This window comes from Rhinolophus sinicus, linkage group LG16 (assembly GCF_036562045.2).
Source record: "Rhinolophus sinicus isolate RSC01 linkage group LG16, ASM3656204v1, whole genome shotgun sequence".
Lineage (NCBI taxonomy): Eukaryota > Metazoa > Chordata > Mammalia > Chiroptera > Rhinolophidae > Rhinolophus > Rhinolophus sinicus.
In genome coordinates, this window is record NC_133765.1 from 18,912,299 (window position 1) to 18,927,187 (window position 14,889).

Here is a 14,889-nt window from a genome sequence, read left to right on the forward strand (position 1 = left end):
TAAATAGACAGAGGGAGAGATGAGGAAGGTGAGGGACGCAGCAGCAGAGGAGAGAAGAGGGACGGTGAGAGGGGGTGTCAGTGGAAGTCTGAACAATCGAGGTGCAAGTTGATGTGCAGCCCGGCTCAAAGAGAGAAAAGCGTGTCTATGACCAGCGTGAGTATTCACATGTCGCTGTGGATGTGTCACTAGTAACACAAGGTTCACACTGTATGGCGTTAGATCTGTGGATGAACGTGATTGTCTTCGGAGCCATTTGTAGCTGCAGACACAGCATTGATTCTTGTTAAATTACTCATAACCTATGGGATGAACAGCTGGACTCTGTTATCTCACCTTTGAGTTCCTGGGACACTTGTGCTGGCTCAGGTAATGGACATAACTGTTTGTTACATGTCCCTCCTCAAGGACGAGTCTGACCACAGACAAGTCTCCCCTGCAGGTGTCTCCTCAAAAGTTTCTCAACAAAGAGGTTCAGAGCCAAGGGCTGTGGACCAGGGGTTATTGTGTCGCTTCCTCGTCATCTGAGTCACTGTGAGTAACTAAAGCTGCTCCCACTGCCATGACCTGTAGCACAGTAATAGTCAGCCTCGTCCTCAGGCTGCAGCCCAGAGATGAGCAGAAGCCCTGCATTGGCCGAGGTGTCTTTGGATCCAGAGAAGCAGCTGGGGACTCCGGAGCCCTGGTGTTTATCTGAGTCTGATTTAAAGCTCAGGAGATACCGGGGAGGGCTCCCTGGCTTCTGCTGGTACCAGGCTATCCAGTAGCCCTCAGCATTGAAGCCACTGCTCAGGGTACAAGTGAGTCTGGCTGATGCTCCCGGAGATGCAGAGGGCGGGCGGCTGAGTCAGCACAGGCTGGGAGAGGGAACCTGCAAACACAGATACAAATGGGAGATGGGGTTGGCCCAGGGTAGAGTTTCTCAGGGAATTACACACAGAAAGAGGCACAGTTCAGAGGGTTGCCCTAGTCCCTGAGTCCCGCCCCCACCTGCGCAGTGAGAGAGGAGCACGAGGAGGACAGGAGTCCAGGCCATGGTGCACACAGCCCTGAGCCCACAGTGGGGCTGGGCTGCCCCAGGCCTCCTTTTCTTCTCCACCCTCTGCCAGAGGAGGGGCTGTCCATGCAAATGTGTGTCCATCCAGTGACTGCCCAGCCCCTCCCTGAGCCCTGGTGCTGGAGCTCAGCTCACACCCCAGACTGAGGAGGATGGAGGTTGGCTTCACCCCTGGGAGAGCCCTGGGAGGAAGCACCTGCTGAGACCACACAAAGGTCGCTGCACAAGGGGACTCTGCCAGGCCTGAGAGGATACAGCTGCTGAGTCCCCATCGGGGAGCTCAGGGCCCAGACCCCAAGCCCAGGTTCCTTTGAGTGAATGCCCCTCACTGAGCAGCTGTGTAGGGACCGCAGGGCAGTCCCACAGCGCCCCCTGCAGGTCACAGGGCACACACGTCCCGTGGCCAAGATGGTTTGTGCAGCTCACCAGGTCACTATCTCTATTCATACAGCCATGATCTCCTTCCAGAAACTGTGATTTTGATACACTGTAGGTGATTGCTGTAGTATCTCACTCCCAGAATGAGTTCTGTTCTGCGGGATATAGATAGATAGATAGATAGATAGATAGATAGATAGATAGATAGATAGATAGATAGATAGATAGATACCTATATCTCTCTATATGTAGAGAGAGAAAGAGACAGAGACAGAGAGACAAAGAGAGACAGAGAGACTTAAGTTGTCAATACCCACCCCTATACACACACACCCAACAGATTCTAGAAAATGCTAAATGACCCTCGTGTGCATGAGGCCAGGTGTCATAGAACAGACAAGGGGGCAGGTGATCTGTTTTTGTAGGCTAATATGTACCAGTGAACTGTATAACACCTTTTCCCCTATAATATGTAGCTGATTTTATCTGTAAGTAGAATCTTCAGCTTTGTGCATAGTTGTGTCATATGTTTTCTATGGGTATTTTGTCCTAGATATTATACATTTTGTTTATATTGTAATTTTTCATCTTATTTTTCTTGCTAGTTATTTTCAGTTTATTAGGAATATCAGTATATATTTTAAGGTCATACAGCAGAGGTTTTGAATGCCCAAAAACACAAGGATAGAAACTTTCATTTCCTCAGTGTGCCTGGCATGTACACCTGCATTCACTGTGCAAATGGCTACGGACTCTAGAGTCTTTAGTAAACAATCTAGGACCAGGATTATCTTCTTCCTGAGGCACTGTCTGCTCACAGTATTCAGAGGGATCTTTCTTGTTCCTATTCAGAAGGTCACTCAATGGCTTAAAATCCTTGAGTTGTTTCTAATTCTTCTTGCATAAAATCCAACACACCAGCCCCACTAACCTACCCTTTCACAGTCTGGCCCCATCGTTATGAGGGAAGAGAATCCATGGAGAGTGTAGACAGAAGATAGGTTTCTGTTTTGACCCTGAATTTGGTCCTCACCTGACAGAGTGACAGGTGAAGGAGAAGTGCCCTGAAATAGTGGGCAAGTGGCCAACACTGGGGGTTCTTGAACCTTCTTTATCTTGTTACTATCTCTGACAAGCAAGGACATCTTTCTACCTCTCCTGAAACACCCTGAATTTCATATCTGGGAGTCAGCATGTCCTGGCCTGGAATTGATGTGTTGCAGGAATATGAGAATAGTCAGGGAGCAGAGCTACAGTTTATGAGACGGGAACAGCCTGGCCGGTGTCACCTGCCCAGATCCCAGTGTCCTCAGTACATGTCCCAACCTGAACTAAACATGAGGGTGGAGGAAGGAATGATGCACAGAGTGGGGACATATTTAGTAAACTTCCATCATTGTCTTATCCTATTTGGACTCCAAATCTCCCATCCCTGGGGTTAATCTGGGACTGACCCCCGTTTCAAATGGACAGGTCTTGTGTTCCCTAAATCTATCTGACAATCCCCTCCTTAGTCACCATGCTGGTGTCAGGATGACGTGAGTGAGCTGCTCCAGTCACCCTGAATCGTGGGGTCCCGATCAATGGGTCAGGGAAGGCAAGTCTTTCTCTTTCTGATGGGGGTGGGGGGTGTTGTGTGGCTGTGATACCTGGGACTGCAGACACCCTTCGTCCCCGTGTGGGAAATAAAGCATGGGCACAAGCCTTTGGCTTGATTGTCCTCTCTTCTCCAGACAACGTCAGCTCCCTGAGCAAGGGGAACCCTCCTGTGTTTTGCACAAAGTGTTCTTAGTCCCTAGACCCAAGTCAGGCACGTAGTAGGTGTTCAGTAAAAGGTGTGGACTCACATCATCTGGACAGTCAACTAAACTGAGTCAGACACACCTGGACCCTGTGTCCCTGTTTCTGTCCTGACCCTTGGTATGGACTGAACTGTGTCCCACCATCCTATGTTGTAATTCCAATCCACACTGTGACTGTCCCTGGATATCAGGCCTGGTAGGTGGTTATGAAGGTCACCAAGGTCATGAGGGTCGTGCCCTAATCAAGCAGGGCTGGTGTCTTTATAAGAAGAAGAAGAGAAACCAGGGTGAGCGCACACGGAGAACAGGCCATGTGGGGACTCAGGGAGAATGCAGCCGCCTGTAAGCCCAGGACAGAGGCCTCAGGAGAAGGCAACCTTGGACTTCTAGAATTTACCTCTGTGAGAACATACACTTCAGTTGTTTAAGCCGCCCAGTCTGTGTACTGTGTCATAGCAGCCCTGGCACTAACACACCCCTCACGGCCTCTGTCCCCAGGGCAGCATGTCCCAGCAACCAGGAATTTCTGTTCAATTTCAGAAAATCAGACAATGTACAGCCACCAAGGACAGGCTTTGGGGGCAGAATTCGTTAGGAGAAGGACACACTGTGCAGACAAAGTTTTCTGGAATGGGGCTAAGACCCAACTTTAGGCCAAACAAAACAGGAAGCAGCTGTCTTGTCAGTGGGTTTGCCCAGGGAAACCCCACAGCAGGAATGACAGCAGGTTTGTGTCTCACTTCCCCACAGGCCTGGAGCACTGTGCGAGCACTGAGACTTTTGTCATAGGTCTCACAGTAATAATCGGCCTCGTCCTCAGCCTGGAGCCCACTGATGGTCAGGGAGGCCGAGTTGCCAGACTTGGAACCAGAGAATCGGTTGGGGACCCCTGAGGGTCGTTTGCTGTTACCATAGATGAGGAGTTTGGGGGCCGTTCCTGGGAGCTGTTGGTACCAGTCCACACTGTAACTACCAATGTTGGAGCTGCTTCCAGTGCAGGAGATGGTGACACTCTGTCCCGGGGCCCCAGACATGGAGGGCGGCTGAGTCAGCACAGACTGGGCCCAGGATCCTGGAAGAGGGAGAGACACAGAGATGCTGATTCTGGGTCTAGAGACAAAGGGAGGAAGCAGGGCCCCATGTATCTTCCCAGGGTCCCTTCCCCTGTCCCCGTATCCAGTCACCTGTGCAGTGAGCGATGAGGGTGAGGAGGAGAGGGGACCAGGCCATGGTGGAGATGGTCACCGAGTCCTGCCTTCTGTGGCCCCACAGCTGAAGCAGAGCTTCCCCCAAATGTCTCCCTTCCCCTCTTCATACTCTGAGAGAGGGAGGGTCCACTCATGCAAATGAGACCCCCAGTTTTCTGATCCCTCACTGGGCCCCGGGTCAGGCCTCTCTGTCTGAGGATGTCAAGGGTGTGGACAGAGGAGGGGCTGTGTGGGGCCCAGGGTGTGGGGAGGTCACAGCTGTGAGCCCTGAGCAGAGGACACAAGCTGTGCCAGGAGGCTGGTCCCAGCTCTGGTCACCCCCAGATGATCAGGAATGGACCTTTACGACCCCCTGGTGCCCAGTCCAGACGCTCCACTGTGTGACATGGTGACGAGGGCCCATCAGCAGCTTCCACATCCCCAAAGCTCTGTCCTCTGCCCCTGCCTTAGGGTCAGCCCAGGTGTCTCCTCATGTGGCCCCCCATCACCTCAGGGCATCTTTATGCTCCACTCAGACTCCTCAGGGTGAGCCTGTCCATGGCTCCCTTGGCTTTTCAATGTTCAGGACTGAGGCGGTGTCTCTTATACAAACTGTTCTCACATCAGGATCAAGTCCAGAGCAGTGACAGTCCCCATGGAGCTATGTCCCCTTCCGTGCAGGACACAGGTTCTTCGTATGACTCCTCCCTGGTGCCCAGAGCTCTCTTCCCTGTGGATCCCCCACATCCCTGAGGAGAAAGGGGGCTCTTCTCTAGGGAGGGGAGGTTGTGGGGAGGAAGCCCCGTGTGCATTCCTTGTGAGTGACGCTCTGTGACTCTTTATTGTCTGTCAACATTTCCATCTGCTTCAAACAATTGTCATTCACACACTGTGAGCAGTGATTCAGTCCGAGGAGTCCATTTTCCAGCTGACAGTCACACGTGGGCACGGGCCTTGCCAAATGACGTTGTTTGTGGCCTTTACCTAAGAGCAGAAGGGACACACATGCAGAAGGTTCTAGGACGGAATGAGTTAAAATTCAAATTGGTTTAACAGAGACCTTTTATAAGATATTATATATTAGTCGCCACTTCCCCAACTGTGAACCAAAAATGTTTATTTTATAGGAAATTCACCTCAGTGGTACTGATTTAGAAACTCAGTGATGGTGAATATTGACGGGAAACACCATTAAAAACATGGATGTAAAAACAATGGAAAGGCCATCACCTTCTCTTCTCGGTGGAATAGGGGCATATAAAGTTTCCCCTAAAATCACTTTTTTTCTTTCTTTACTCATAAGTTTTGTATTTTCGGTCTGGATACAGATAGTAGAGCCCGACTTTGTGCCCAGTGAAACCCCGTAAGGGGTCTCTTCTTATAAACTTCAGAACTACCTTAGTGATGGAATTACCGACCATAGGCAAAGCTTCTAGAACAAAGCAATTTTGGTGTCAGACGTGTCTCTGTGGTGAGCACAGCTACAGCCCTGCCCCGTCTGCCCAGAATTTTCAAGAGGGAGGAATTGTTCGTTCAGCCACCCACTGACTACAAGAATGATTTTCTATTACCCAAAGCCAATGAACCCCAAAGTTCCCGTCCAAGGTCATGTCTGAGTCATGGAAAGATGGAGAAAAGAGGGACTATGTCCCTGAACTCACAAGCACTGTGGTCCTGGGGTTGGGACAAAGACTTCAACAAGCGTCAATCTGGATGGAGGTGTCATGGGTGGTGACTGAGTGAGTGCGGCCCAACTCTGAAAGCACAAGGGAGCTTGTGTCTCATGTGTGAGCGTGGTGGGAGTAGCACTGAGGCTGCTGTCCCAGATAAAGGCGATGATCAGCCCCGTGTGCTGACTGGGGACCAGACGTGGTCAGGGGGCTGAGCTGCTGACGGAGCAGAGACTCGTCCTGGGATCCTGAGCATCAACTCATCCCAGCACAGCGGGTGTTCAGGGCACTTCCTGGTGGCCCTGATAACAGGACCCCAGTTACACTCATGTCACTGATGATGGAGAGTCTTCCTCCTGGAGATTCTGACCCTGAGGACGGCTGGGTCAGCACATTGATCCCTGACTCCCGGAGAGACCAAGAAGCTCAAAAACTTCAGGTGAGGTTGTATGTGTGTGCATGGCGGGGGTGTATACTAATGCAAGCTCAGGAAGCCTTTTGCCCACAGACCAAGCGTGAGGACAAGTGGCTCCTGTCCCTCTTATGTCCTGTCCTCTCTATCCCCTGAGGGTGGTTGTCTGTGGAAAACCATCCCTGGGGCTGGTTCTCCGTAAGACCCTCCAGGGCCCTGGAGCCTAGAGCTAAAGAAGGTCCGTGTCTGGAAAGCCACTTCCCTTGGACCAGGGTGAATTTAGGCAGGAAGGAGGAATTTGGTGCAGATTAGCTCTGATTAACAATTCCACTTAATCAGGAGTCTTGTGGAGTGAGATAATCTGTCCGCTTTCATCCTGCAGGCACACGACCTACAGCTGTGGGGTCTTCAGGTCTCAGGAGGAACAGGGCAGGGGGTAGGCACACAGGCCCCCATCTTTCTGCCCCTAACATCATCGCTGTACCCCACAGTGCCCTGTGGTCCACAGACCCTCCCTCGGGTTGATCAGGAGAGAGTGTTTACTTGTATTTTGGAACAAAGCTAAATATGGGACTTCTTTAATTTGAGTAAACTGTGTATGGCTGAGTTAGTCACAATGTCCACAGGAAACAAATCTTCTCAGGACAAAGGAAAAAAGCTGGCCTGTGTTGAAATAGGCAGCCAATCCTTCCTTTGTCTATGACATCAATGCTGACTGTGGGCCGGGACTCAGGAATTCTGAAGGAGGAAAAACAAATACATCAATAGTTCCTATGTGCAAATACTAAAAAGGTTGGGTGAACACATCATTTTTAGAAAAAAAAAAAAAACATTTGCATTGTCGTATAAAAGAGAGTGACTGAGGATAGTGGGGAGTAGAAAAATACAATTTAGCGGGTAAAGCAGAAATGAGATGATGAAGGGATTTGATGCTGGTCTAATGTCTCGTCATCCTCCTCCCTAGAAATGGAGCCCTGAGGAATGGAATCTACAACAAGAACCTGTCAGTTTTCTGTGAAAACCTAATGTGCAGGTGGAGTGAGGACCTGAAGCTCCAGAGGGAGAGCTCAGGAAGGTGAGGGTCACCACAGCAGAGGAGAGAAGAGGGACGGTGAGAGGGGGTGTCAGTGGGAGTCTGAACAATCGGGGTGCAAGTCGATGTGCAGCCTGGCTCAAAGAGAGAAAACCGTGTCTATGACCAGGGTGAGTATTCACATGTCACTGTGGATGTGTCACTAGTAACACAAGGTTCACACTGTATGGCGTTAGATCTGTGGATGAACGTGATTGTCTTCGGAGCCATTTGTAGCTGCAGACACAGCATTGATTCTTGTTAACTTACTCATAACCTATGGGATGAACAGTTGGACTCTGTTATCTCACCTGTGAGTTCCTGGGACACTTGTGCTGGCTCAGGTAACAGACATAACTGTTTGTTACATGTCCCTCCTCAAGGACGAGTCTGACCACAGAGAAGTCTCCCCTGCAGGTGTCTCCTCAAAAGTTTCTCAACAAAGAGGCTCAGAGCCAAGGGCTGTGGACCAGGGGTTATTGTGTCGCTTCCTCGTCATCTGAGTCACTGTGAGTAACTAACGCTGCTCCCACTGACATGACCTGTAGCACAGTAATAGTCAGCCTCGTCCTCAGGCTGCAGCCCAGAGATGAGCAGAAGCCCTGCATTGGCCGAGGTGTCTTTGGATCCAGAGAAGCGGCTGGGGACCCCGGGGCCCTGGTGTTTCTGTGAGTCTGATTTAAAGGCCAGGAGATACCGGGGAGGGCTCCCTGGCTTCTGCTGGAACCAGGCTATGCCATAGCCCTCAACATTGAAGCCACTGCTCAGGGTGCAGGTGAGTCTGGCTGATGCTCCCGGAGATGCAGAGAGGGCGGGCGGCTGAGTCAGCACAGGCTGGGAGAGGGAACCTGCAAACACAGACACAAATGGGTGATGGGCAGCGACCAGGGTAAAGTTTCTCAGGTGCTGAGACAGAGAAACAGGCACAGGCCAGAGAGCTGCCCTAGTGCCCCAACCTGTCCCTACCTGTGCAGTGAGAGAGGAGCACGAGGAGGACAGGAGTCCAGGCCATGGTGCACACAGCCCAGAGCCCACAGTGGGGCTGGGCTGCCCCAGGCCTCCTTTTCTTCTCCACCCTCTGCCAGAGGAGGGGCTGTCCATGCAAATGTGTGTCCATCCAGTGACTGCCCTGCCCCTCCCTGAGCCCTGGTGGTGGAGCTCAGCTCACACCCTACACTGAGGAGGATGGAGGTTGACTTCACCCCTGAGAGAGCCCTGGGAGGAGGCACCTGCTGAGACCACACAAAGGTCCCTGCTCAGGGGCCTCTGCCAGGCATGAGAGGACACAGCTGCTGAGTCCGCATCAGGGAGCGCGGGGCCTAGCCCCCAGGTCCAAGCTCCTTTGAGGAAATGGTCCTCACTGAGCGTCTGTGCAAGGACCACAGGGCAGTCCCATAGCGCCCCCTGCTGGTCACAGGGCACACACCTCCCCATGGCCCAGCTGGTTTGTGGAGCTCACCAGGTCACTGTTTCTATTCATACAGCCATGATCTCCTTCCCAGAAACTGTGATTTTGATACATTGTAGGTAATTGCTGTAGTATCTCACTCCCAGAATGAGTTCTGTTCTGTGGGATATATATATATCGAGAGAGAGACAGACAGACAGAAAGTGACAGAGAGACAAAGAGAGAGACAGAGAGAGATTTAAGTTGTCAATAATCCCCCCACACACACACGCATACACACAATAGATTCTAGAAAATGCTAAATGACCCTAATGTGCGTGAGGCCAGGTGTCATAGAACAGACAAGGGGGCAGTTGATCTGTTTTTGTAGGCTAATATTTACCAGTGAACTGGATAACACCTTTTCCCCTATAATATGTAGCTGATTTTATCTCTAAGTAGAAACTTCAGTTTTCTGCATAGTTGTGTCATATGTTTTCTATGGGTATTTTGTCCTAGGTATTATGCATTTTGTTTATAGTGTGATTTTTCATCTTATTTTTCTTGCTAGTTATTTTCAGTTTATTAGGAATATCAGTATATATTTTAAGGTCATACTGCAGATGTTTTGAATGCCCAGAAAGACAAGGGTAGAAACTTTCATTTCCTCAGTGTGCCTGGCATGTACACTTGCATTCACTGTGCAAATGGCTACGGACTCTAGAGTCTTTAGTAAATAATCTAGGACCAGGATTATCTGCTCCCTGAGGCACTGTCTGCTCACAGTATTCAGAGGGATCTTTCTCGTTCATATTCAGAAGGTCACCCAATGGCTTAAAATCCTTCGGTTGCTCCTAATTCTTCTTGCATAAAATCCAACACATCAGCCCCACTAACATGCCCTTTCATGGTCTGGCCCCACCCCCTCCATGCCTTCCTGGCAGCCCCTCCCCTTGCTCCTCCTCTGTCCTTGGAAACCCTGAGGTCTGTCCCTTCCTGGCCCCCACACCAGCTCCTCCTCTGTCTGTTCGAAGAAGACGGACTTCAACTTGAATTCATGCCAGAAGCACACATGTTGGCAACTTGGAGCATCTGATAAAAGATGGGTCGACACACATCATCAAGCATACAGGTATAATTTTTAAACACATTTTTCGTTGTGGACTTTCTTGATTTTCTAAAAACTATAGAGAACAGTGCCATGAAAACCCTGCATCCATCATCTAATCTCTACCACTGTCAATACTCTTCCAAAACTCTTGTGGATTAAAGAAATGGATTCCAACTGCTCTCACATCGATTGATTTGTGTTTTGATTTCCCTAATGATTACCTGAACGAATAGTTCCGATGGAAAAAGTCAAGGGAGCCTAAAGGATCCCAAGTTTTGCAGCGGTGAGGTTCATCGAATGATATTTTTGTTTAGATTAAGCCCAGACCAGCACATACATCCTCAGATAATTATTTCTCAGGATCCTTCCTGCACTTTCCCTAGCAGAGAATCATCTCTTCTGTGAACACAGAGCTCATAAACCCATCACTCTTTCTTCATGAGTTTTCCCTCCAGGGTCCATAAAGGGATTTGTGGTTTAGGTGTTAAATATTAAGTTTCATTGATCACATGGTGGATTGTTGAGATACGTATCTGACATATTGTGAACAACTATCTCACAAACTCTTAGTTAAAAGTGAGCAGATGTTACCACAACTAATTTGCACTCAACAGTTTATTTACTCCTGAAAGTTATCTTTTGTCCTCAGACTTTGTTCCACCAACACCTTCTCCCTGTGGTTTCTGTTGTAACTATCTGGAGGTCAATTATCTCTTTCTCGACAGTTTCCACATGGACCCATGGAATCCAGTCCATTATACTAAACATCTTCCAGTCCTATAACTAATACTTTATAGACAGAGAATTAAACCATCGAGAGCTCAAGTTTATGACCCTCTCTTGCTCCCCAGACCCTGAGGTCAAAGCACTTAACAAGTTCATTCATCCTCTAGAGTGAACTCAAACCCCCAAATCAAAATGTTTAGAAAGCAAAAATCATTATTTTGGTCAACGATTTGCCCTGCTTTATTTTATTCTTTATACCATAGTCACAATATTTCAAACTAAAGTCCTATTAAGGCACCTCTCTGTTTAAAAATCTCCATGGATTCTTTCCCCTTGAAGAGTAAGTAAAAATGTTCGTATCTCATTCAAGAACTCTTTTGGGCATGACCATCATTTCCCCCTCAGCCTCTGGCCTCCCCTCTCCCTCATCTGCTCTGTACAAAAGCAAGTTCAGGTCCTAATTGCAAAACGATATTTAATCCCAAACCACGGTGTTGAGTTCCCTTTAAGCCCTTTTGGTCCTCTTGCCCTAGCCTTGTCCTTCTTCCTTCAGGACCAGACTTACGCGTCACCTGCTAGGAAATTTCTGACCATTGTGATATCAGTGAATATTTACTTTTATTAAACATAATTTAAAAGAAAAATGCAAGCATAAAACTATAACCATCTCTGTGTACAGTGTATTCCTAAAGATTTATCCTCGAGAAAGGAAAACATGTGCACACAAAAACTTGTATCTGATTTTTTCATAGCAGCTTTTTTTTTTAGTAAGCCATAACTGGAAACAACCAAAATGTCCTTCAGTGGATGAATGGTTAAACAACCTTTGGTACATTCATACCGTAGAATACTACTCAGCAATTAAAAAGAGAAAATTCTTGAATGGTCATCTAATAAGTGTACATTTAGTGTTTGTTTGTTTCTGAAACTGTCAAACTCTTTTCCAGAGTGGCCTTACCATTTGACATTCCCTGCTGCAATGGATAAGAAATCAAGTTTCTCCTTATTCACACTAGAATTCAGTACTATCATATATATTTTTCTCTCTAGTTGTTTGATAGGTATATACTGATCTCTCATCACAGTCTTAATTTGTATTTCTCTAATGACTAGTAACGTTGAACATCATTTCATGTGCTTGACTTTTGTATATCTTATTTAGTAAAATAGCACACGTCTTTTACACGCTTTCTAATTAAATTGTTTTTTTCTGTTGAGTTTTGAGAATTCTTTACATACTCCAGGTATATGGTGTACAACCACGTTTTCTTAGTTTGTAGCTTGTCTTTTCATTTCCTTAACGGACTCTTCACAAAGTAAAAGTTTTCTTTTTGATGAAGACCGATTTATCGATTTTTCTATTGTGGATTATGCTGTTGATGGCTTATCTAAGAATGTTTAGATAAATCCCAGATATAGATTTTTCCCTTTGTTTCTTCTCAAAGTTGCAAGATTTTGTGTTTCACATTTAGGTCTGTTCCATTTAAGTTATTTATTTTTATGATTCAGAGTTTTAGGTTGAGATTCGTTTACCTCAATGGGTATGCAATTGCTCTAGCACTATTTTTGTAAAGTCTAACCCTCCTCTGAAAGACTTTTGCACCTTGATCAAAAGTAAAAATCTCTATAATAGGGGACCTAGATACATCCTTGACAGCTATGGCTAGATCATCTAAACAGAAAATAAATAATGAAATAGCAGCCCTAAATGGCATATAGGATGAAATGGACATAATTGACATTTATAGAGCATTTCATCCTAAAATATAGACTATACATTTTTTTAGTGTACATGGAACATTCTCAAAGATAGACCATATATTGGGACATAAAACTAGCCTCAGCAAATTTAAGAAGATTGAAATCATATCAAGCATATTCTCTGATCACAAGGCTTTGAAATTGGATATCAACTGCAAAAAGAAAGCAGGAAAACCCACAAATACATGGAGATTAAACAACATACTTTTAAAGAACGACCAGGTCAAAGAAGAATTTGGAGGAGAGATTAAAAGATACATAGAAACAAATGAGAATGAAAATACATCCTACCAAAATTTTTGGGATGCAGTGAAAGCAGTTTTAAGTGGGAAATTTATATCATTACAGGCCTATCTCAAGAAACAAGAAAAATTCCAAATAAATAACCTCACGTTACACCTTAAAGAAATAGAAAAAAAAGAATAAATAAAATCCATGGTCAACAAAGGAAAGGAAATAATAAAACTCAGAGCAGAACTAAATGAAATAGAGAACAAAAAGACAATAGAAAAAATTAATGTGACAAAGAGCTGGTTTTTTGAAAAGATTAACAAAATTGACAAACCCTTGGCTAGACTCACTAAGATAAAAAGAGAAAAGATACTAATAAACAAAATCAGAAATGTAAAAGGGGAAGTTATCACGGATGCCACAGAAAAACACAGGATCATCCAAGAATACTATGAAGGACTATATGCCACCAAATTCAATAACCTAGAAGAAACGGACAAGTTCTTAGAAACATATAACCTTCCTAGGCTGAACCATGAAGAATTGGAAAATCTAAATAGACCGATCACCGGAAACGAAATTGAATCAGTCATCCAAAGCCTTCCCAAAAGCAAAAGTCCGGGACCAGATGGCTTCACTAGTGAATTCTACCAAACCTTCAAAGAGGATCTAATACCAGTCCTGCTCAAACTCTTCCAAAAAATTGAAGAAGATCAGTACTCCCTAATTCATTTTATGAGGCCAACTTTACCCTGGTACCAAAACCTGGTAAGGATAATACAAAGAAGGAAAACTACAGACCAATATCTCTGATGAATACAGATGCAAAAATCCTAAACAAAATTCTAGCAAATCAAATGCAGCAATACATTAAAAAGATTATTCATCACGACCAAGTGGGGTTCATCCCAGGGGCACAAGGATTGTTCAACATATGCAAATCCATCAATGTGATACATCACATAAACAAAAGAAAGGAAAAAAATCATATGATTATATAAACTGATGCAGAAAATGGATTTGACAAGATACAACATCCATTTATGATTAAAACACTTAATAAAATAGGTATAGAAGGAAAATACCTTAATGTAATAAAGGCCATATATGACAAACCCTCAGCTAATTTCCTAACTAATGGTGAAAAACTGAAGCCCTTTGCTCTATGTTCAGGAACATGGCAGGGCTGTCCCCTATCACCTTGCTTTTCAACATAGTGTTGGAAGTCCTCGCCAGAGTAATCAGGCAAGAGAAAGAAATAAAAGGCATCCAAATTGGGAACGAAGAAGTTAAATTATCAGTCTTTGCAGATGACATGATGCTATATATAGAAAACCCTAAAGACTCCACCAAAAAGCTATTAGAAACAATCAACGAATACAGTAAAGTTGCTGGCTACAAAATCAACGTACAAAAGTCCATTGCATTCCTATATTCTAACAATGAAATCTCAGAAAAAGAAATAATAATAAAAAAAAAAATTCCTTTTGCAATTGCAGCAAAAAGAATAAAATACCTAGGAATAAACTTAACCAAGAATGTGAAAGACCTATATACTGAAAACTATAAGAAGTTTTTTTAAAAGAAACTGAAGAAGACACAAAGAAATGGAAAGACATTCCGTGCTCATGGATTGGAAGAATCAACATAGTTAAAATGCCCATATTACCCAAAGCAATATACAGATTTAATGCAATCCCCATCAAAATCTCAATGGCATTTTTTAAAGAAATAGAACAAAAAACATCAGATTTGTTTGGAACCAAAAAGATCCCGAATAGCCAAAGCAATCTTAAGAAAAAAGAACAAGGCTGGATGTATCACACTCCCTGACTTTAGCTTGTACTACAGGGCTACTACAATCAAAACAGCATGGTGTTGGCAGAAAAATAGACATGTAGACCAATGGAATAGAATTGAGAACCCAGAAATCAACCCATATAAATATGGACAGTTAATTTATGACAAAGAAGCAAAAAACATACAATGGAGAAAAGGCAGTGTCTTCAGTAAATGGTGCTGGCAGAATTAGAAAGCCACTTACAAAAGAATGAAACTGGACTGCTATGTGTTACCATGTACCAAAATTAATTCA

General features: G+C 45.6%; 1 protein-coding gene across 1 annotated transcript; it reads right to left on the reverse strand.

The window, feature by feature from the left end:
- Positions 1-8,082: 8,082 nt before the first annotated feature.
- Positions 8,083-8,590, reverse strand: LOC109459617 (putative non-functional immunoglobulin lambda variable 5-48). The gene is made up of 2 exons (XM_074321801.1): positions 8,545-8,590; positions 8,083-8,426 (listed from the first exon to the last, which is right to left on the reverse strand). The coding sequence occupies exons 1-2, from the start codon at positions 8,588-8,590 to the stop codon at positions 8,083-8,085; spliced, it is 390 nt and encodes a 129-aa protein (XP_074177902.1).
- Positions 8,591-14,889: the final 6,299 nt, after the last annotated feature.

Bases quoted from the DNA above. Each gene is read 5' to 3' on its own strand.
- LOC109459617 (XM_074321801.1), bottom strand. From the start codon at position 8,590: ATGGCCTGGACTCCTGTCCTCCTCGTGCTCCTCTCTCACTGCACAG. The intron at 8,427-8,544 runs GTAGGGACAGGT...CTGTGTTTGCAG, and splicing joins GCTCCTCTCTCACTGCACAG to GTTCCCTCTCCCAGCCTGTG.